This window comes from Lepidochelys kempii, chromosome 1 (genome assembly GCF_965140265.1).
Source record: "Lepidochelys kempii isolate rLepKem1 chromosome 1, rLepKem1.hap2, whole genome shotgun sequence".
Classification (NCBI taxonomy): domain Eukaryota; kingdom Metazoa; phylum Chordata; order Testudines; family Cheloniidae; genus Lepidochelys; species Lepidochelys kempii.
Window position 1 is genome coordinate 97,280,096 of NC_133256.1, and position 22,990 is coordinate 97,303,085.

A 22,990-nucleotide genomic window follows, 5' to 3' on the forward strand; every position below is an offset into this window, starting at 1 on the left:
GGACTTGGGGCACCTTAGAGACAACACATTTATTTGAGCATGAGCTTTCCTGAGCCACCGCTCACTTCTTCGGAGAAGCGCTGCACTGCGGCGGGGCGGGCACTGCCTCTGCCTGGCTATCGTCCCACGCCTTCGCAAGCCAGCCCCTGGCTGCTAGGGCCGCCCGCAGAGCCCGGCTCAGGCGCAGGCAGCAGCGGGAGGCTGGAGCCCCATAGGGCTGCTACACCTGCAGCAGCCGCGCGCCGCGCCCCCCCACGACACCGGCAAACCCGCCTCGCGCGCTGAGCTGCGCGTGCCGCGCCAAGGAGCAGCCGCCGCCGCCCGCGCGCAGCGTGAGCAGCTCCCGTCGCGACCACCGCCGCCGCGCTACGTGCCAGCGACCCTCTGCTGCCCTTCCCCGATTGGCTCACTCAGCCGTGCGCGTGACAAACGCGTGGCCTCCGGTTGGCCGCTGGGGAAGCTCATGTCCGAAGGAGGGTTGGAGGCGGGTCGCTGTTTCCTAAGCTACAGCGGAAGAGGAGGAAGCTGGTGGCGGCAGCCGCATGTGGGACGCGCTCTTGCCCTGCGATTGGCGGGGCAACTTTGCTCCTGGTCACGTGGCGGCTTGGCTCGCGCTGGCTGGCTGGCGGGTTGTTGCCTTGGCGACAGAGGAATAAGGGGCGGGGTCTCCGCCTCGCTGCGCCGCCGCCGCCGCCGCCTCTGAGCGCGCGGCCCCGCCACCGGCAGCGCCGCCCAGGAGGAGCTGTCGCGGCAGGAGCGTCCGCCGCCCGGGCGAGCGCGGGGCGGGGGCAGAGCGGGGGCGCGCCCATGGCGGGGGGGTGAGCGCGGGCGGGGCGAGCGGCTCGCGCTGGCGGCGGCGGCGGCGGGCGGGCGCCGGGCGGGAGGATGCGCGAGTACAAGGTGGTGGTGCTGGGCTCGGGCGGGGTGGGGAAGTCGGCGCTCACGGTGCAGTTCGTCACCGGCACCTTCATCGAGAAGTACGACCCCACCATCGAGGATTTCTACCGCAAGGAGATCGAGGTGGACGCGTCGCCCTCGGTGCTGGAGATCCTGGACACGGCCGGCACCGAGCAGTTCGCCTCCATGCGGGACCTCTACATCAAGAACGGGCAGGGCTTCATCCTGGTCTACAGCCTGGTCAACCAGCAGAGCTTCCAGGACATCCGCCCCATGCGCGACCAGATCATCCGCGTCAAGAGGTGACACCCCCCCCCCAACACCCCCGCCTGGGAGCCGCCGTGCCCCGGCCCGGCTCGCCGCCCCGCCCCGCCCTGCCCTGCAGCCGCCGCCGCCGCCAGCCCGGCTTCCCCGCCCCACCCAGCCCTCCGCCCGCAGGCTGGGGCCGCCCCTGCCCGGCCGGGCTGCGCCCACCGCCTCTCGCCCCCTGCGGCTGCCCGCGGCCTGGTGGGACGGGGGTGTTAAAAGAAATTGCCGGGCGGGCGGTTTCTCGCCGCTCTTCCCGGTCTCCTGGAAACTCATCTGCGGTAGCGGGGCCTCCAAACCCAGCCGCTTGCCCTGGCCGTGGGCTGAAGCTTGGCTTGGTCCCGAGGGCGGAGGATGGGAGCGGGGCCGGCAGGAGATGCTGATTCTCCTGGGGACTTTGTGGCACAGACAAGTTAGCGATTTGCCTGTCTGAAATGTGCCAGGCTGCTAATCCCAGTGCAGGCGCGGGACTGCCCTTAGTATAACCCGGTGGCTGTGAGGGAGGTAGCTGGTATTTGGATGTCGCCCACAAAATCCTTTCTTAAAAGTACTTTACTAATCAATTATTTGGCCAAGAGGAATCCTACAGCGTGTGTGCACTACATACATATTTAACTGAATACGAAATATACCTCAACAGATGACTGCATAGATTTTACTTATCCTCCCACACCACTTCAAGGTACCAGCGCCCAAACCCCTTCCTTAGTACAAAAACTCTGTATTTAAGGAACACTGTGATGCTTAGGCCTCATCTACACTCTCATTTCTCTGACATTTTCCCTGCCTGTATTGCTACCGTTGTAACTTCTGTCATAATAGCAGTGGTTGGTGAATTATGGTATATGGGCCATCTGTTTTTAACCACTGTATCATTGAGTTATGATCTGAGAATGGTTGGGTGACACTGACTGAAATATAAGTGACCAGCGTACTTTAATGCTACCACTAGTTGAGCTGCACTAATGGCAGTACAACTAACCGAAATTTTTGAGACGTCCATGTCGATGAGAGCAACAAGGAGTCCGGTGGCACCTTAAAGGCTAACAGATGTATTTGAGCATAAGCTGTCATGGGTAAAATCCCCATTGCTTCAGATGTGGGTGAGGACGTACCTGTAGCAGGGTTTATTCCTGCCTGTGTAGACAGAAGTAACTGTCAAAGAACCATGTTTAAGCCTAAGTACCAACCAAGGTTAAATCATGGTTCTCCAACACAGACACTTGTTTTCTCCATATATATGGAAGAAAACCCCTTGTAATGTAATATAGTATGGCCACAACTGTGTTTCCATCTTTCTTAATGTAGTCAGGGCTTAGAGCAACAACATTTAATCATGTAAGTATGCTCATTACATTATCCATGCAAGCTGCCATTTGAGTTTCTAAGGTAGAAGTAAATATTATAATGGGTGGGGGGAGATCAAAATTCTCATTTCAAGGAAGATTTCTGAGTTCCTGGGTAATAATTCCCTGTACAAGTGTTTTATAACTTACCATAGAAGATTTTTTTCTCTTCATTTCATTTGATGTAGTAGGGAAATTTAAAGATGGAGGTGGAATTTTCACATGGGCCAAAATGATTTAAGAGCACAAGCCTGATTGAAAGTCAGTTAAACTTTATCTGTATTATGCCATTCACTGTTTCCCCACTTAAAGATTTTTTTATTTATTTAAATAATTAGCTGTTATGGGCTTTCACATTTATTAAATTCCTATCAGATTTGCTGAGCAAATCAGTCAAAAACTGATCTTTCTGTCAGATCCCAAATTCAGTTGGGATTGGAAAATTTAAAATTGCCACTTTTGCAGCTTACATCATAACCAGTAACAGAGATTCTGCAATCAAACCTAAATGTACAATTTGTAGATAGCTGAAGCAGAATAGAATCTAGCTTGAACAACCTTAGTTGACTTCAGTCAGCACTGCTACCAGTAGATCCACACATGCCTCTCCTTTTTTTTCTGTTGCCGTCTACTCTTACATCTTTTATTATTGTAACTCTTTCACATTTGTAATTGGTGCGCTGTGGGATAGTTGTATGAGCAAGATGTCTTAATACTACAGTGCTTCATAGAAATTAAAACTAATGCAGGTCTGCAGCTGCTGATGGAAATACTTCCCCAATCACGCAACTTTAAATGGGGACTTGAGCTGTGGTTAAGAAGGTGGCACACCAACTTTAAACAAAGGCATTTTTTAAAAAAATTGCTAGCTAAAAGTCATTTTGGGTTCTAATGTACTGACCATTAGCCTCCATGCCAACTTCTGCAGTTTTATGATTCCTTTCTCATTTTTCAGTTAAGTATTTCAACCTTTTTAGTTTTAGTAAACTTAAGTATAGACTTGTAACAATAGGAAGTTTTAAAAAAAAAATCGGATGTCATTAAATTGAATGTTGAAAGTGACATAAGCTAAACCAAAAAAGACACTGGAATAAGTGTGTACAAACAGAGATTATAGTGATATAATTATACTGGTATAGTTGTGGTGGTGAATTTCCCCATGTACACAAGCCCATAAACTCAGTCCTGTTTATGAGGGTTAGGGTTTTATGTCCTGACCCTGCAAACACTTACACATGTGCTGAATGATTGGAAACTTTGAGTATGCAAGAAATATTGGACTTTGTGTAGACACAGCTTCCAATGGCCCTTGATGGATTCTGTGTTAGTGGGCAAAAAGAAGCAAATGCTATCTTTTTGCCATTGAGTAGGAGATAACAAAAATGTTAAGAATGCTTAGATTATACTATTGCACTGAGATTTTTCCCCCACAAAAATGGGTGGGCAAACTTGGAAACATAATTAACTGTGTGATGTTTACATTACGCAAATAATCCACTTAATTTCAGAAGGAGCTGGATTGTTGTCTGAAGAAATTTACTTGTTTGGACAAGGCTAAGCTGCTAGACCAGTGCTTCCGAGAGTCAGCAGTGAGGTAAAAGCACAGCAGTTTTCAATGAAACAAAGATTGAAAGTGACACACCCCAATAGATTTTCAAGAAAATAAACTAGGTTAGCGAGAAAGAGCTAGTGAGTGCACTGGCTAAGAAATGTTCCTTTTGTTGAGAGGGATTAGATAGATAAATTCTAACAGTAGGTGAAATATCACTTTCATGATTCAAAAGCATTTACAGAGAAAGTGTTAAAATGCAGCTCTCACCTTTTATATATATGTTCCTATACTGCAGTGTGTGCCCATGTTCTGGCTTGCATGTATGTGGGCACATTCTAGCCAAGCCTGCCTCTGAGTGTCCACAGCCTCACACAACCCTTGCCCTATAGCAATGTTCATACAGACGCTGCAGTTATGTGGGTTTGATGCTATGGTTTCTGGAAACGTATTCCAGTTTTCTTAACGTCTCACTATTTGGAGCCACTCTAGGAATCAGTTTGTGTGATACATTGTCTGTCCTTCCTGGGCCTGTGTGCAGAAGTGATTTCAGCCCACCAACTTATTTAGTTGAAGCACTTCCACCTCTACATGCTTCTCACTTCTGTCTGTTCCAGCTGAGGCTATGTCATGGATCCAGTCAGGGTGGATTTAATTTAAATCATGATTTAAATCCCGAGTCAGGAAGACTTGATTTAATCAAGAATTTCTACATAGAAGTGCATTCTTGTTGGTTTTTATAACCTTAATACATATTCTTCACAACTCAGAGATAGCTGTAGGTTTCATTTTTAGACGGTACACACTATACATTTTTAAAGTGATTTATTTTGAAAACTTTTCGGATTAGTTTTACAGCTCTATCAGAAAATGAATGGTTGTTTGGTTGTTTGGTTATTTCATTTACCAAAGGTAATGGAAGCAGATAGTTCACCTCCCAATGACTTCATAAATATCTCCAATTCAACAAGTTAATCATTAATATTTGGAGGATTTCCTTGCTGTGCTGTATTAGGAGGAGAACATCACCAGACAGACATTTAATTTGTTTTATTTAACTAAAACAACACTGTTCTGTATTGTGGATTTTTTTTCTTCAACAGCAAACATGTAATATTTTAACAAAACAAGCATATGCATTTTTGAATTTAGTTAAAAACATTCAAGTTTTTAAAAATCAGGTTTGTTTATGTTAAATTTGGTTTTAACTAAAATAGTTAAATGAAATATATTTTTAATAAAAACATAGTAAATTGACGATGCCAGCAAGGTCAACAGGAGAAACTTAAAATATTGGGCTTCTGCAGCTAACTCAGTCGCCTTCACCTTCATTTTCCTGTTTGTTCATAATCTGGAAAAGAAAAACAAGCTTTCCTGCTTTTTCAGATCCCAAATCATTTCTCAATTTGGAAAGAATTAGTCCAAAGGAAGAAAATATTCTTTCTACATGGGCAGAAGAAGCTACTGCAGTTAAAAGTGAGATTATCACTTCAACAGTCTCTGAATCCAAGTGTTTAAGTGATTCCCACCAGTTCACTGGTGTGACTTTCTTTAAAACATCATCAGCAAACAAATATTTCTTCAGTGTTTCACCCTTAGCTGTGAAGTTTATTATAGTTGGCATTATGGAGGGATGATTGCTGGATGTCCAGGTCATAGCCAATTCCTCTTCTTCAGCAGTTAAGGTTTGACCCTGGTACCAAGTAGTGAGAATATTTTCAAGAAAATGACCTGAAGATAGTGCTTGTCCCATTTGTTTTTTTTAATGCTTATAATTTAACTGTCATTGCATATTTCTCTTTTTAAGAGCTCACTCAGTTCCTTCCAAATTTCAACAGCGTCAGCAATAAAACAGCTATTTCCCTGCATTTTGTTCAGGGCTACAGAAATAAGCTTCAGGGTACCCGGCATGTGTTCAACATTTCTCTTAAGCCCAATGTTGAGAACTTTGGCTGTGACAGTGCCATCTATTTTTTCACTATTTTGTTCACAAACTGTTATCAGATTAGGGCAGTTCTTGATATAGTGCTCAAAACAGTCCAATACTGAGTTCCATCGCACGTCTTGTGGGAAGAGTTAGCTTGGTTCCTCCCACTTTTTTCAGAACAGCTGCTGCAAAGTAGTTGTTATGGAAGTATTTTTCAATTTCGATAACATTAGCCTTTATTTATGGAACACTGAAGTCTTTTACCCTCTAGGCCTTTTGCACACTGCTCAATTTCTCTTTCATACACTTTATCCAGCAATTTGCCTGCGATATCTGCTCTGTTGGGTGCGCTGTATCCTGGTCTTAATGACTGGCCCATGTTAATGAAGTGTGGGTTCTCAGTCATATGGAAAGGAGAGATATTTGCATAAACAAACAGGGCAATTTTTTCATCAGTTACCTCTTTTTGTAATCTGCTGGCTCTTTTTTCTTTTTGCGTACTGTGGCTATGACGTATATGATGTGACTGAAACACTATCATTGTCAATAACTCTGAAACTGTAAAAATTGATGGTGATATTGAGGGTGGATAGTCTTCAGAGTCCTGTATGTTGAGGATGGATTCTCCTAAACAAAATAAGTCAGTGAAGTTATTTAATTATTATTACCATACTGCTCATTTAGTATTACTCATTGTGTTCACTGACACTCAGTACTACTTTAAAGGTGAAATTGTAAAAGGAAGATCTGCCCATTTCAGCTATTTATTTTTTACCACAACTGCATCTGAAGTGATAGTACCATAGAGTAACAACTATATTTTTTTGCTCAAATATGAGAATTCAAGACTAGTCCATAAGGAAGACAGGCAGTCCTTAAGAAAGAAGTATGAATTAAAAAAGTTTACCAACCTGCTTGAGCATCCTGCATGTTCAGACATGTTCCTTTCATCATCTTCAGCACAGCTTCCTCCTGAGAAGGAGCATTTCTCATGATGTTGTTTCATTTGGGCAACCAGGTCTTACATTTCTTTATTGTACTGTTTGCATTTTGTGTGCATACCTGTCCTACCCACAGGTAGAGGAACTTCATTAAAATATTCCCAAACTGTGTCTCTTGCGGCCTGCTGCCATTATAGGTTTTCCCTTCTAGTGAGAGAATGGTATGATAGATCTCAAATCAATGAAGGCTACACTCAGAAAGACCTCAGACTTCTGGAATATGCTGCTCAAAACAGTTTCAGTTTTGTTACTACTGCCTGTCCCTCCCTTCTCCCATTTATCCCCAGACTTCTCCTTGTCCAGATCTATTCCGCCCCCAACAATCTTCTATTCGTTGAATTTTTTAGGAGAGGTAAGGGATTGACTTTGTGTACACAAATTTGCAGAGGGACAATAGGGTTGAGGTCTGTTATTTCTCACCTCTATATATTTATTTATTTGTTTGTTTAAAAACACTTTTGCTATTAACAAGCATGTTGTCTCTGGAGACGCAAATCCACAGTTTGAGAACTGCAAAACTAAGCATCTCTGTTGGTATCTTCTAGACTGAGCACTGAGTCCCGCTGGATAGATAGATAGATTAACCTAAATAATCTATACAGAAGACCCTGGAACCCCATAAAATTGGGACCCTTATCCATGAACTATTGGAACCCATTTACAAAACTTTTCTTAAACACTACATGAATATATTGTCTCATGCTATAGAATTAGAATTTATAATCCCTATTCCATGGTGAGATATCTTTGAGCAATAGTGTAGTTTTAATTAAGATACCTTTAGATTGGATTTTTTTGATTAAAATGCTTTTTTGGGGGCGGAAGGAAAGCAATTTTTTTTTTTAAATCATTGCCTTTTTTTTTTTTTTTTTAAATCCACCCTGGATCCAGTGTTGGTAGAAGAGCTGCCCCTACTTGTGGCTGAGCTGGATAGATGTTCTACCAAATGCAGCAGGGTAGAGGTTCTACCAAATGATAGATGCAGTTTCTGAACTGTGGAGGACACAGGACATGGAGGGGAGCTCATTCATGGCAGTCTGGAGACACCTGTCCCTTGCTGCGATCGCTGCAGATTCCTCATGTGTAGACGGATCCTTTTGGTACAAGACAATTAGCATAGCATGGTGGGATCACATCATCATGCAGACCTGAGACAACCAGCAGTGGCTTCAGAACTTTGGCATGTGGAAGCAGACCTTCTTAGAACCATATAGAGAGCTTGGCCTGACCCTTCAGTGCCAGTACATGCAAATGAGGGAGGCCATGCCTGGGACTTCATCCCCTTAATCCATCCCTGTTCAGAAGCATGTTGTGCAAGGCTGTGGACTCTGCCCTGTGCTTGGGGCAGTGATCAACACCCATTCTAACTCCTTGTAATAAGGACAGATAGAGGGCGAGTTGCTGGACCTGCGAGTGCCACCCTTAGCCTTGCGGTAGAGGGTCTTAAGGTGTTTTGATGTGCTCCCTGCAGTGCACACCAGTCCAGTTGATCCCTCTCCTCCTCCAGCTTCTCTGAGAGGATCTCAAAGAATTGCAAATTTTGGGTGCCTCTCACAAAATCATGCTCCTTGCTGTACTTAAATGTTAAGAACCACCCTGGAGTGCATCTCTGGGTAACTAGCAGTACGCTGAGTATGAATCTTGTAATGCTGTTTGGCAGAGCTGTGCGGAAAATAGAACAGGCTGTGTTTGATTAAGAGTTAAATGCAGAACAGGGGTATATTGACTGACAGGTAGCTTTTGGTGCAGGGGGGTGAGCGGGAAGTGAGTAGATAGGACTGGGGCAAAGGAGGTGAGTGGGAAGTGAGCAAGTGGAAGGACTGGAACAAACAGGCCCCAGGAATCCCATATAGCTCTGTGGGACTTTGTATCCTTGTGGAAGTGATACTGAACCACATGCTCTTTTGCAGTTGTATTGTCTTAAATGTCTTTGGGTTTGTCTGTAGACACACAAATTGCACTGGTTTAACTAAATTGTTCTTTACAACATTTCAGTTAAGTCCGTGCAAATCCAATGTGGACACTCTTAAATCAGTGTCCACCTGGCTTATGCAGACTGACTTAAAACAACATAAGTCAGATGCACGTCAATTTAAAAGTGCCCTCATTAGGAATTTACATCCGTTAACCTCAAATCAGTTTTTTGAATGATTTCGTTAACAACGGTACAACTTCTGTGTGAAGACAAGGCCTCAGTCAGTTCAATTGTCCTAATAGTTGGAGTTAAAATATTATCAGCTAATAAGATTTTAAATGTGTAATTGTGCACCTTAAAGACATGCTCACAGAACTGGTTACTTGGTGATATAGTATGTTGTGATAAAAGATGGATTGGTTAACTTTTCCATAGAGCCAAAAGGGATATGACATAATACTCTTTTTCTCACCCTTAAAAAAAAATTATATGTATATAGACTAAAGATGTGCTGAATTGCCTTGGTATAAATAGTAATTCATGCAGGGATGGTGTCAATCTACTTAAGATTTCTGGAAAGAAATCTGTACTCTAGGAACATTTTCCCAGAGTGCTGGAACTGAATTACACTGCTATGAGGGCAAGCATCTCAATGGAGCATTGTCCCTCTGCAACGTTTTTGTTAACCATGTGGGAGATTTTTTTTTTTTTTTTTAAATAACTTGAAGGATGTTAAGCTTTGTTCTGTGATGAGTTAAGGTAACGGAAGACTCTCTGGATATGTCTACACTCCAGTTGGGAGTGAGCCTCCCCGCCTGGGTGGTCAGACTCACGCTAGCTGGACTTGAGCAAGTATGCTAGAAGGGTGGATATTACAACTTTGGCAGAGAGACAGACTAGCCACCCAAGCTCGGATATGGGGTGTCAGATGGGCTTGAGAACCCCAGCCCGAGCTACAATGTCTGCGCTGCTATTTTTCGTATGCCAGCTCGAGCCCTCCTAGCATGAGTCTGTCTGCCTGGGCTGGGAGGCTCACTCTGAGCTGCAGTGTACGCATAGCTGCTACTACTTTAGACAAGAAGCTCTTCCTTTTCTGCCAAGGCATAAAAAACAAATGATATGCCTCCAGATTCCTTCATGGGTGTTGGTGGAGAGCAAAACTTCTGCCAGCTTGAATGACTCTTAACCCATTATTTTTAATTAGATTTTAGGTGGCCTAAAGCTAGTGTCATTGCAAAGGGGCTGATTCTTTAAAAAAAAAAAATAAAAAGCAAAAGCAACCCCTGAAATGCAGTACTTTCTCTATATAGCATCTGGTTCTGCAATCCAGCAAGTGGCCACCAGATTCATAGATATTAAGGTCAGAAAGGACCATTATGATCATCTAGTCTGACTTCCTGCATAATGCAGGCCACAGAATCTCACCCACCCACTCCTGCAAAAAACCTCTCACCTATGTCTGAGCTATTGAAGTCCTCAAATCGTGGTTTAAAGACTTCAAGGAGCAGAGAATCCTCCAGCAAGTGACCCGTGCCCCATGCTACAGAGGAAGGCGAAAAACCTCCAGGGCCTCTTCCAGCCTTCTTCTAATTTCAAGTCTAAACTTCCCAATGACCAGTTTATATCCATTTGTTCTTGTGTCCACATTGGTACTGAGCTTAAATAATTCCTATCCCTCTGATATATTTACAGAGAGCAATCATATCTCCCCTCAACCTTCTTTTAGTTAGGCTAAACGAGCCAAGCTCCTTGAGTCTCCTTTTATAAGACAGGTTTTCCATTCCTCGGATTATCCTAGTAGCCCTTCTCTGTACCTATTCTAGTTTGAATTCATCCTTCTAAAACATGGGAGACCAGAACTGCACACGGTATTCTAGGTGAGGTCTCACCAGTGCCTTGTATAAGGGTACTGACACCTTAACTCTACTGGAAATACCTCGCCTGATGCATCCCAAGACCGCATTAGCTTTTTTCATAGCCATATCACATTGGCGGCTCATAGTCATCCGATGATCAACCAATACTCCAAGGTCCTTCTTCTCCTCCGTTACTTCTAATTGATACTTCCCCAGCTTATAACTAAAATTCTTGTTATTAATCCCTAAATGCATTACCTTAAATTTCTCACTATTAAATTTCATCCTATTACTATTACTCCAGTTTACAAGGTCATCCAAATCTTCCTGTATGATATCCTGGTCTATCTCTAAATTGGCAATACCTCCCAGCTTTGTATCATCCGCAAACTTTTATTAGCACACTCCCACTTTTTGTGCCAAGGTCAGTAATAAAAAGATTAAATAAGATTGGTCCCAAAACCAATCTCTGAGGAACTCCACTGGTAACCTCCCTCCAGCCTGACAGTTCACCTTTCAGTAGGACCCATTGTAGTCTCCCTGTTAACCATTTCCTTATCCACCTTTCAGTTTTCATATTTCATATATTTCATATTCCCCATTTTTTCCAATTTAACTAATTCCCCATGTGGCATGGTATCAAACGCCTTACTGAAATCTAGGTAAATTAGATCCACTGCATTTTCTTTGTCTAAAAAAATCTGTTATTTTCTCAAAGGAGGAGATCAGGTTGGTTTGGCACAATCTACCTTTTGTGAAACCATGTTGTATTTTGTCCCATTTACCATTGACCTCAGTGTCCTTAACTACTTTCTCCTTCAAAATTTTTTCCAAGACCTTGCATACTACAGATGTCAAACTAACAGGCCTGTAGTTGCCCAGGTCACTTTTTTTTTTTTTTCCTTTCTTATGTAAGCAGAGTCAGAAAAATAGGAACTATGTTAGCAATTCTCCAATCATACAGTACAAACCCCTGAGTTTACAGGTTCATTAAAAATTCTTGCTAATGGGCTTGCAATTCCCAAGGGTGGACATGGTAACTCAGGCTTGCATATATTTGTGAGGGAATCTGTGGAAATACTCTTAGGAGCAGAGATACTTGCCTACCAAAAAAGGAGAAATGTCATCTCCATGTTGAAAAGAACCTGAATAGTCCTATTCTGAATAGTTCTATTTTAATGATGTGACACTGCAGTTTCTAAATTATAATCCTTTATAAGACAGGTGTTGCTGCTAAGTAGGTTTTGAATTAATGGTTGGGTCTGTGCTTAAAGATTGTAAAAGTGTAATTTTAATGAGCTAGAGAAAATCCTATTAGAACAGTTTTAAAAGAGTTTTGTAGTGGGAGTGACTCTTTCAGTGCGTATTACTTGGTTAAAGGAGCATGAGAACATTTTCACTTTGAAGTTTGAAACGGTCTTACAATACAGTCTGTCATGTAATTGCTTTTTATACAAGCTTATGCACTTGAATATTTGTTTAGAGAGAACACTTTTCTATTTTGCATATTAACCAATATTTTTCCTTTTAGTTTATTATTTTTATGGCTTGACTAAACTGGGATAAAGACAAAAATAGTTGTTAAATTAAGGATTGAGCTTTAGTTAATTCAGTTAAATCTGGCCAGTTCACACCACTGTGTGGAAGGGACTCCTGTCCGGGAGTGTGGGAGCCACTTGCACACACTAGTGCGACCAGGGACAGATGCAGGTGAGCCTGATGCCCACCCTAGTGGGTAGGGCTGGGGGCGGTACAGCCACGCTGGAGGAGCTACTTGGGCTGGGCGCTGGCTCCTGTGAGCGGCGGCCCACCATGTTGCTGATTTTGCTGCTGCAGTTCCTGGTAGAGCCCTGTAGCTCCATGGATATCCACTTTATATCCAAGGATAACTCCATCCATGGATATAAATTTTGTATCCGTGGAGGCCTCTAATTATGACATGTTTTTCTGCTATTAGTTGTGTAATTATGATTAACTGCTGAACAAACTAATGTAAACCGAGAATTTACCACTCTAGTGACAACTATGTAGCATTTGTTTTTAAATTCATTTAATAGAACTAAGGCTTGATATTGTAACAAATTTCCAAATGTACAGCTAATGCTATTAGCCTGTCAAAGACCTTCTCCTGCCTCCACTACAGGCTTGACATCACGCATCCAAAACTGGAATAGCATACAAGCCTGTCTGGTTATCTTTCTCCTCCCACTGTCACCAATGAGCCTTGGTCTTGCCTTGCCTTGGATGCCTTTGAAATAGTGCATCCAAAAACTTGTGTGTTAAAGGAGGTGTGTTTGAAGTAGATTTCTTGTAATGTGAAAGAGGTCTCTCAAATAATACCACACATACCACTCGGGTGGGCATGGTATTTAATACGGAGATAGAGGGAAATGCATAGCAGGGCCACTCTGTCACAGTTGGATTGGATGCTTCATTGAAGCATTGCACTGAAACAAAGTAGTCAAGCATGATTCATAGACTTGTAGATGAAGAATGTGTAAGGAAGATTAAACTAAATTGCTTTAGAAAAGTATCTAAAAACACTGTTCTTTCCAAAATTTTGAGTTCATATAGGGTGAAATGCCCAAAATGCGTACGAAGCCAGAATAGTTGTGCTTTGTGATGGCCTGCTAAAGGGATTACGGGTAGGGAAGAGGAGGAAGAAATACTTCCTCAGCTTAAAGGTAGGCTTTGCAAACATTAAGGGGCCTTACAGCTGCCACTCCAGCCTCAGCAGCTGGACTGAAGTAGTATGACTCTCTTTTTTGCCCCATGTTGTTCTTTGCTCTTGGATTAACACCAGCACTAATCCAGTGGTTTCCCCAATCCTAGTTCTCCCCTTCATGCTGGCAAATTTGATATTGGTGTGTAGCCCACAGCTGGGTGCAGCTGCTTTGTGTAAAGAAGTTTATAAAAGAAACCTGAAGGATGGTAGCAGCTCACAGCCTCTGCTGAGGGTGGTTCTGATTTAACATTTGGTTTCCCTTCTATGACTAAAGCCCAGTTGACAAGGTTCTCTGGGCTATCTGTCTATACTGTGGTATCGGAGTACGTTGCAACACTCCTGTGAGATAAGTGCTATAATCCCTGTTTTACGGATGGGAAACTGAAGCACAGACAGTGCAGTACCCTCTATCAGAACCCAACCATGTTCTGCAGCCCCTGGATAATACAGGGTACTGGGAAATATCATCACGTGTTCCCTGCTGTAGCCCTCTGGCTGTGCTCCTTAAGACCGTTCCCTAGCCCCACCATAGGGTGGTAACACCACCATGTTGGAGCCCAGCATAATCGAACCATCCAGTGCACTTGGCAACTTCCTGACACTCAACCACAGAAGGACAAGAAGTAAAGAAAAGGCATTCACTCTCCTGTGTATAGGAGCCGCCCCCCCCCCAACCCCGTTCTTGTGTGCTAACCACCCTCTCCACTGCGCTGTGGTGAATTTCAGATCGCTTCAGTTTTTCAGGTTTTTACAATCCCTGCTAGGTTTACTTTTGGCTGTTATGTACTGGCATAACTTGAGCAATAAAAGCCATTAGTCATAAAGAAACTGCAGTGCATGCGTGGTACACGCAAACACATTTTCATAGGTTGTCAGTTCTTACAAAAGTATGAAGGCACAGACAAGATAGAGTGCAACAACTTGGCACTTCTGTCGCGCATAAAGCAATTCCAGTACTCACAATACAAAGACACACACCAACGCAGTTAACCGCTGCACATTTTCAGACCCCAGACTCAAAGAAAGAACAAAAAGGAATTCTCACAGCATTGCTCTGGTGGCTTGGTTTCTGGTGGACACCTTAATGGCTGCTCATACTGCTGAGCAAGTCTCTGTACCTCAGCCTCCCGCCTGTTGTCAAAATTTTCTCCCTGACTCTCATCAGTATTGTACAAAATATAACACACACCTATTATCCAAGGCCAATTCTGTTCTAGACATAAGGCAACACTATTTAGTTTTGAGATGCTCAAATACATGCTTCACTGTCATTCTGCAACTATGGAGGAAATAGTTAAACAGTTTCCTTCTTCATCCAAGTACCCTGTAAATGGCTTCATTAGCTGGGGAAGCAGAGGATAAGCTGGGTCTTCTACGATGATCAGAGCAGTCTCTACACCGTTGATGTCCGTAGCGATCCTGGGGGCAAACTCTCCATTATTCATGAAGGTAAGCAGGTGTGAATTCCGAATGATCCAGGCATGATGGACCTTTCCAGACCACCCAGCGTTTATGTTTGTAAATCTACCTCAGTGGTCAACCAGACCAAGGAGCACCCTGGAGAAATACCCGTTTCTGTTTGTAAACTGCAAGGCCTGATGAGAGGGCAACTGATAGGCGCACATGGGTCCTATCAGTTGCCCCAGTAGTGTTCAGGATCCCTCTACATCCCACACCATCAATAATCTGATGAACATTACCAACCTTATAACCGAGTTCACCAGTACCTTGGTTCACTTTCACCAATATGGCAACACAGAGCTGCATGACAGTGGTCCCCACAGTCAATCTCCACATACTGAATTGGTTGGCAGTGGGTTGGAAACAGTTTTGGATGGTCAGCTTCCAAATAGCAATGATGAACTGCTTCTCAGTGGTTATGGGACATTGTATGTTGGTGTACTGTCACTGGAGCTTCAGGGTCAGTTCAGCACAAATCTCAAAGAAAGCTGCCTTGACCATCCTGAAAGTCTGTCGCAACTGTTGATCTGTGCAGATCTGCAGAACGATCCCCTCACATCAATCAATTCTGGTTCCCTGAGCCCACAAACAATTCTGCATTATGTGAAATGACCAGGGAAGAGTATAAAAATATTGTTCGGGCATGCAGGAGTGAAATCAGGAAGGCCAAATCACACCTGGAGTTGCAGCTAGCAAGAGATGTTAAGAGTAATAAGAAGGGTTTCTTCAGGTATGTTAGCAACAAGAAGAAAGTCAAGGAAAGTGGGCCCCTTACTGAATGAGGGAGGCAACCTAGTGACAGAGGATGTGGAAAAAGCTAATGTACTCTGTCATAAATATAAAGGGAAGGGTAAACCCCTTTGAAATTCCTCCTGGCCAGGGGAAAGCTCCTCTCACCTGTAAAGGGTTAAGAAGCTAAAAGTAACCTCGCTGGCACCTGACCAAAATGACCAATGAGGAGACAAGATACTTTCAAAAGCTGGGAGGAGGGAGAGAAACAAAGGGTCTCTATCTATATGCTGTTTCTGCCGGAGATAGACCAGGAATGGAGTCTTAGAACTTTTAGTAAGTAATCTAGCTAGGTATGTGTTAGATTATGATTTCTTTAAATGGCTGAGAAAAGAATTGTGCTGAATAGAATAACTATTTCTGTCTATCTTTTTTGTAACTTAAGGTTTTGCCTAGAGGGGTTCTCTCTGTTTTGAATCTAATTACCCTGTAAGGTATCTACCATCCTGATTTTACAGAGGGGATTTCTTTACTTCTATTTACTTCTATTTCTATTAAAAGTCTTCTTGTAAGAAAACTGAATGCTTTTTCATTGTTCTCAGATCCAAGGGTTTGGGTCTGTAGTCACCTAGGCAAATTGGTGTGGCTTTTTACCAAACCTTGTCCAGGAAGTGGGGTGCAAGGTTTTGGGAAGTATTTTGGGGGGGAAAGATGTTTCCAAACAGCTCTTCCCTAGTAACCAGTATTTGTTTGGTGGTGGTAGCGGCCAATCCAAGGACAAAGGATGGAATATTTTGTACCTTGGGGAAGTTTTGACATAAGCTTAGGAGGTTTTTCATGCAGGTCCCCACATCTGTATCCTAGCGTTCAGAGTGGGGAAGGAACCTTGACATACTCAATGCTCTTTTTGCCTCTGTCTTCACGAACAAGGTCAGCTCCCAGACTGCTGCACTGGGCAGCACAGCATGGGGAGGAGGTGACCAGCCCTCTGTGGAGAAGGAAATGGTTCAGGACTATTTAGAAAAGCTGGACGAGCACAAGTCCATGGGGCCGGATGCGCTGCATCCGAGAGTGCTAAAGGAGTTGGCGGATGTGATTGCAGAGCCACTGGCCATTATCTTTGAAAACTCATGGCCATTGGGGGAAGTTCCGGACAACTGGAAAAAGGCTAATGTAGTGCCCATCTTTAAAATAGGGAAGGAGGAGGATCCTGGGAACTAGAGGCCAGTCAGCCTCACCTCAGTCCCTGGAAAAATCATGGAGCAGGTCCTCAAGGAATCAATTCTGAAGCACTTAGAGGAGAGGAAAGTGATCAGGAACAGTCAGCATGGATTCACCAAGGGCAAGTGATGCCTGACTAATCTAATTACCCTCTATGACGAGATAACTGGCTCTGTGGATGAGGGGAAAGCAGTGGACGTGTCATTCCTTGACTTTAGCAAAGCTTTTGACACGGTCTCCCACAGTATTCTTGCCAGCAAGTTAAAGAAGTATGGGCTGCATGAATGGACTATAAGGTGGATAGAAAGTTGGCTAGATTGTCGGGCTCAATGGGTAGTGATCAATGGCTCCATGTCTAGTTGGCAGCCGGTATCAAGTGGAGTGCCCCAAGGGTCGGTCCTCAGGCTGGTTTTTTTCAATATCTTCATAAATGATCTGGAGGGTGGTGTGGATTGCACCCTCAGCAAGTTTGCAGATGACACTAAACTGGGAGGAGAGGTAGATACGCTGGAGGGTAGGGATAGGATACAGAGGGCCCTAGACAAATTAGAGGATTGGGCTAGAAGAAATCTGATGAGGTTCAACAAGGACAAGTGCAGAGTCCTGCCCTTAGGAAGGAAGAATCCCATGCACCGCTACACACTAGGGACCGAATGCCTTGGCAGCAGTTCTGCAGAAAAGGCCCAAGGGGTTACAGTGGATGAGAATCTGGATATGAGTCAACAGTGTGCCCTTGTTGCCAAGAAGGCCAATGGCATTTTGGGGTGTATAAGTAGGGGCATTCCCATCAGATCGAGGGACGTGATCGTTCCCCTCTATTCGACATTGGTGAGGCCTCATCTGGAGTACTGTGTCCAGTTCTGGGCCCCACACTACAAGAAGGATGTGGAAAAATTGGAAAACGTTCAGCGGAGGGCAACAAAAATGATTAGGGGACTGGAACACATGAGTTATGAGGAGAGGCTGAGGGAACTGGGATTGTTTAGTCTGCGGAAGAGAAGAATGAGGGGGGATTTGATAGCTGCTTTCAACTACCTGAAAGGGGGTTCCAAAGAGGATGGATCTCGACTGTTCTCAGTGGTAGCTGATGACAGAACAAGGAGTAATGGTCTCAAGTTGCAGTGGGGGAGGTTTAGGTTGGATATTAGGAAAAACTTTTTCACTAGGAGGGTGGTGAAACACTGGAATGGGTTACCTACAGAGGTGGTGGAATCTCCTTCCTTAGATATTTTTAAGGTCAGGCTTGACAAAGCCCTGGCTGGGATGATTTAGTTGGGGATTGGTCCTGCTTTGAGCAAGGGGTTGGACTAGATGACCTCCTGAGGTCCCTTCCAACCCTGATAGTCTATGATTCTATGAAGCTGCTTCGAGAAGATCTTACATTGTAACAATTCCTTGGTGGTGGTGTATTCCTCCCTCTGCTGCTGCTGGAGAAGCCACTGTTGTGGCCACATCTGCTTGCTGCAGCAGTTAGTCTGAAACAGAAGCCACTCAATGCTGAGAGCTTTTATAAAGCACAAATATTCTGTATATCTGTAGCTGCTAGCATGGGGTGCGTAGTAGTCTTGTATCAATGCTGGCCAACAGCAATTCAAAAATGGTGCTAGCCCACCCAGAAATAGAGGAAGGATGGGATAGAGAGGTAGTTGGAATCTTGGGATTTTTTTGTTGTTGATGGTGTTTGACACCCTTCCCCTCCAATCCCAGAATTCCCCTGGCTTCTGCCACAGTACTCCATTGAGAAAAATCACAGAATGCACATAGCAAAGCAAAGGACTATGAAATACCCACCTGTTACGCTGAATGTTTAGTGCACTCCAAGCTCCCACTGTATGACACAATGATGCAAATGGAAAGAGGATACTGCTGTCCCATCTGCATGCTCTTAGTGTGGCTTACATACTGCATATCAACTCGGTGTGAGCTAAGGCTCCCATTTAGACAAGCCCCGAGTGACTTGCTGTAGGTCACACAGGAAGGCTGGGGCAAAGCAGGGAATCAAATCTAGATCTCCAGTGTCCTCGATTAATACCCTATTAATTGGACCACCCTTCCTCTCTTGTGGGTTCTGTGCTCTCATGAGGTTATGGGCTAACATTTGAGCCTAAGTGAGCATGACTATAAAAATTAAAAGGAATTTGAAAAATGTACTTATGAGACTTCTTAAAAAATGTAAGTAAAAAACAAAAATGCTGACTTTTTAGGTGGTCTTCTGCAGCTTGTAAATTTGGTAGGCAGCTGTCATAAATATAAAGGGAAGGGTAAACCCCTTTGAAATCCCTCCTGGCCAGGGGAAAGCTCCTCTCACCTGTAAAGGGTTAAGAAGCTAAAGGTAACCTCGCTGGCACCTGACCAAAATGACCAATGAGGAGACAAGATACTTTCAAAAGCTGGGAGGAGGGAGAGAAACAAAGGGTCTCTGTCTGTCTGTATGCTGGGTCTTTGCCGGGGATAGACCAGGAATGGAGTCTTAGAACTTTTAGTAAGTAATCTAGCTAGGTATGTGTTAGATTATGATTTCTTTAAATGGCTGAGAAAAGAATTGTGCTGAATAGAATAACTATTTCTGTCTGTGTATCTTTTTTGTAACTTAAGGTTTTGCCTAGAGGGGTTCTCTATGTTTTTGAATCTAATTACCCTGTAAGATATCTACCATCCTGATTTTACAGGGGGGATTTCTTTATTTCTATTTACTTCTATTTTTTATTAAAAGTCTTCTTGTAAAAAACTGAATGCTTTTTCATTGTTCTCAGATCCAAGGGTTTGGGTCTGTGGTCACCTATGCAAATTGGTGAGGCTTTTTATCCAACATTTCCCAGGAAAGGGGGGGTGCAAGTGTTGGGAGGATTGTTCATTGTTCTTAAGATCCAAGGGTCTGTAGTCACCTAGGCAAATTGGTGAGGCTTTTTACCAAACCTTGTCCAGGAAGTGGGGTGCAAGGTTTTGGGAAGTATTTTGGGGGGAAGGACACATCCAAACAGCTCTTCCCCAGTAACCAGTATTAGTTTGGTGGTGGTAGCGGCCAGTCCAAGGACAACGGGTGGAATATTTTGTACCTTGGGGAAGTTTTGACCTAAGCTGGTAAAGATAAGCTTAGGAGGTTTTTCATGCAGGTCCCCACATCTGTACCCTAGAGTTCAGAGTGGGGGAGGAACCTTGACAGCAGCGACTAGCTTTGCAGCTATTCTTTAAAACAGTTTTGTGCACTTAGTTGATTGCACAATAATGTGACATTAAAATTGCCCAGTTAACATTTTTAAATGTTTGCATTGTTTCCTGATCTTTAAGACCTAATTTTTAAACCTCGGTCCCAAAGTTAAAAGAGTAGCCTAATTTTTCAGAGGTGCTGAGCCTGCCTGCTTTCAGCAGCATTTATTGGTGTTCAGCAACTCCAAAAATCAAGATCCTTATTTTGGTGCCTAACTCTAGACACCCAAGTTTGAAACATTCTATAGCAATAAAATGACATTGCGCACACAACTTCTGTTCATGCTTTTCTTTGTAAATGTGTCTTTTGATAGACTACTTGTAAAATATATATAAGTAAAGTTTATTCAGTATGAAGAGTGGCTAAATTTATGTTGTTAGACAATTGAATGTTAGAGGTCAAAGGAGGTGTTAGCAATTCATTAGTAAGTGTCTAGGTATTCCCTGCTCTCTTACTATCTAAGAAGGACAGCAGTTTGTCTCTTGTGGTGACTCTAATTCCAGTCAGTGCTTCTATGACGTGTATGAACGAGGTTGAATTTTTGGAAGGAAGGTGGTGATTCTGGTTCTGTGCTTGGCTTGTTTTTGGTTGCACATGAGGTCATCGCAGATGTGGGTGATTTTCTCAAAAATGAGAAATTTTAGGGAGGTGAGTCCAGTCCTGAGGTAACTGGAAATAATCTCAAATTATGCAATTCATAGTGTTTGAAAGTTCTGCAAGGGGTAACTTTACTACTTTTTGTTACTGAAGACATGTATGAGCTCTTTGCTGCCATTACACAATAACCAAGTTTGTAGTAATTCCTTGTTTGAGGCTGTGTATGGAATCCTCTCCTCCATCTGTTGGTCTGCTCTTACAAGAGCATGGTGTATTCGTCACTTAATACATGTATAGTGCTTTTATTCTTTAGATTTGTTTTGCATATGTTAAATATTCAACATCCTGTGAAGTAGGTAAGTACTATTAGCCTCTCTTTACAGATGGGTAAACTGAGGTCCATAGAGAATATGATGTTCCTTAGGCTACATAAGGAATTCATTTTAGAGCCTGGATTAAAATGCAAGGAATGGTTTTGTCCCCAATCCCTTGCTTGGAGCATGCTCCGCTCCCTAGAGCGGGGACTCCAGAATTTTCTTCATAACTCTGCCATTGAGTTGCTGTGGGACTCTGGGTAAGCTACTTAACCACTCCAGGCCTTGTTTTACTCCTGGGGGAATTCTGCATCAAAAATTAAAAATTCTGCTCACAATATTCTAAAATTCTGCATATTTTATTTGTCAAAATAACACAATATAATAAGCCAGTTTTAATTATTTTGGTACTGTGTTTAAACTACAATACAATGGATGGAGAATGGCAGTGGGGAGCATTGGAGGAAATCTCCAAATCTCCTTTGTGTAATGTAGCTAGGCTTGATCTTTCATTTCTAGTTATTAGTCAACAAATACATGCAGCCATATGCTCAATATTGCATCATAGGCAAATAACGAGCAAGTGGGGACTGGGGTATCAAACTCACAATTTATATTGGCAACTGACCATCTCCAGAAATTTCAGTCGCAAACAGTTCATGGAGCACATTTTGATAGGAAATTTTTTCAGTCCAAAAACAGACCAGTTCCACTAAAGTACCATAAGCATTCATAACGCCATACGCCATACTGTCATTTACAATAAAGCTCCTTTACAGTTACGCCACTCTTGCAGTGTAAAGGAGCCTTAAAAATTTTCTACCTGTTTTATGCTCCTGGGGGAATTCACTAACAACGGGAACAATTCACTAACAATGAAAACTAAGCAGGCAGGCTGCTACATTATGTTCTGTCTGAGGGGCAGAGCCTGCCTCATGCCAAACGCCCCAAAGCCCTGCCTCTCCACACTTAGCATGCCACAATAGCAGGCCAGAGGGACAGTTTCTCTCTCGTTCTCTTGCTCACATGCCCACCCTCCTCTCCCCCTGCGCTGATTTACGTCTCTGCTGGCTGCTCTGGGCTGCTGGGGAGGGGCAAGTGACCACTTTTCAGGCTTCCCTTTGCTTCCCCTCAGAAGTCATTTTTCTGCGGGGAAGCAAAGAAATCTGTGGACAACATGAATTCTGCGCCTACACAGTGGCGCAGAATTCTCCCACAACTATATGTTCTACCCACCTATAGAATGACTTTAAAAATTCCTTTATTACACACACCCATGTGAGGATTGCTTAATGAATCGTTGCTTCATTCTTAGGCAGTCTAACAGCTTCCAAGACTGTTGAAAATTAAATGCACCTGATTGGTAAACCGGAATGAATTACTAGCATCATAATGTCTTTTTACAGCTGTTCTTTGTGGAGTTACCTGAGTAGCTAGAATAACTTCTGTGGTTTGGGCAACTAAGACACTTAAAAGCTATGCAGGAATCTAGGTGTTTTTAAAATGTGGAGACATCTTCAGTTGGTATAAATCTGTATAGCTAAGTGGAACATAATGGAACTATGCTGATTTACATGCAATGAGGATCTAGCCCATAATGTTAAAATTGCGACACTAACAAAATACAAAAAATTTTAAGTTGGGGGAATATGTTTTCTTTGCCTAAGTTCCCAAAGTGATAGGGGTACAGATGCATTCAGCTAGTTTATAGATTCCAAAGCCAGAAGGGCCGATTGTGATCAATATCTACTCTGACCTCCTGTCCATCACAGGCCATAGAATTTCCCAAAAATAATTCTTAGTGCATATCTCTTAGAAAATTATTCCAATCTTGATTTAAAAGTTGCTGTGATGAAGAGTCCACCACGACCCATGGTAAGTTGTTGCTATGATGAATCACTCTCGCTATTAAAAAATATATATATATGCCTTATTTTT

The 22,990-nt window shown here is 43.3% G+C and overlaps 1 protein-coding gene across 1 annotated transcript in view; it reads left to right on the plus strand.

Moving 5' to 3' along the window:
* The first annotated feature begins 845 nt into the window (after positions 1-845).
* Positions 846-22,990, plus strand: part of RAP2A (RAP2A, member of RAS oncogene family) — a 35,550-nt gene continuing 13,405 nt past the window's right edge. The window contains exon 1 of the mRNA XM_073348062.1: positions 846-1,199. Coding sequence (XP_073204163.1) covers positions 886-1,199 — 314 coding nt within the window. The 5' untranslated portion in view covers positions 846-885. The remainder of the gene's footprint in view (positions 1,200-22,990) is intronic.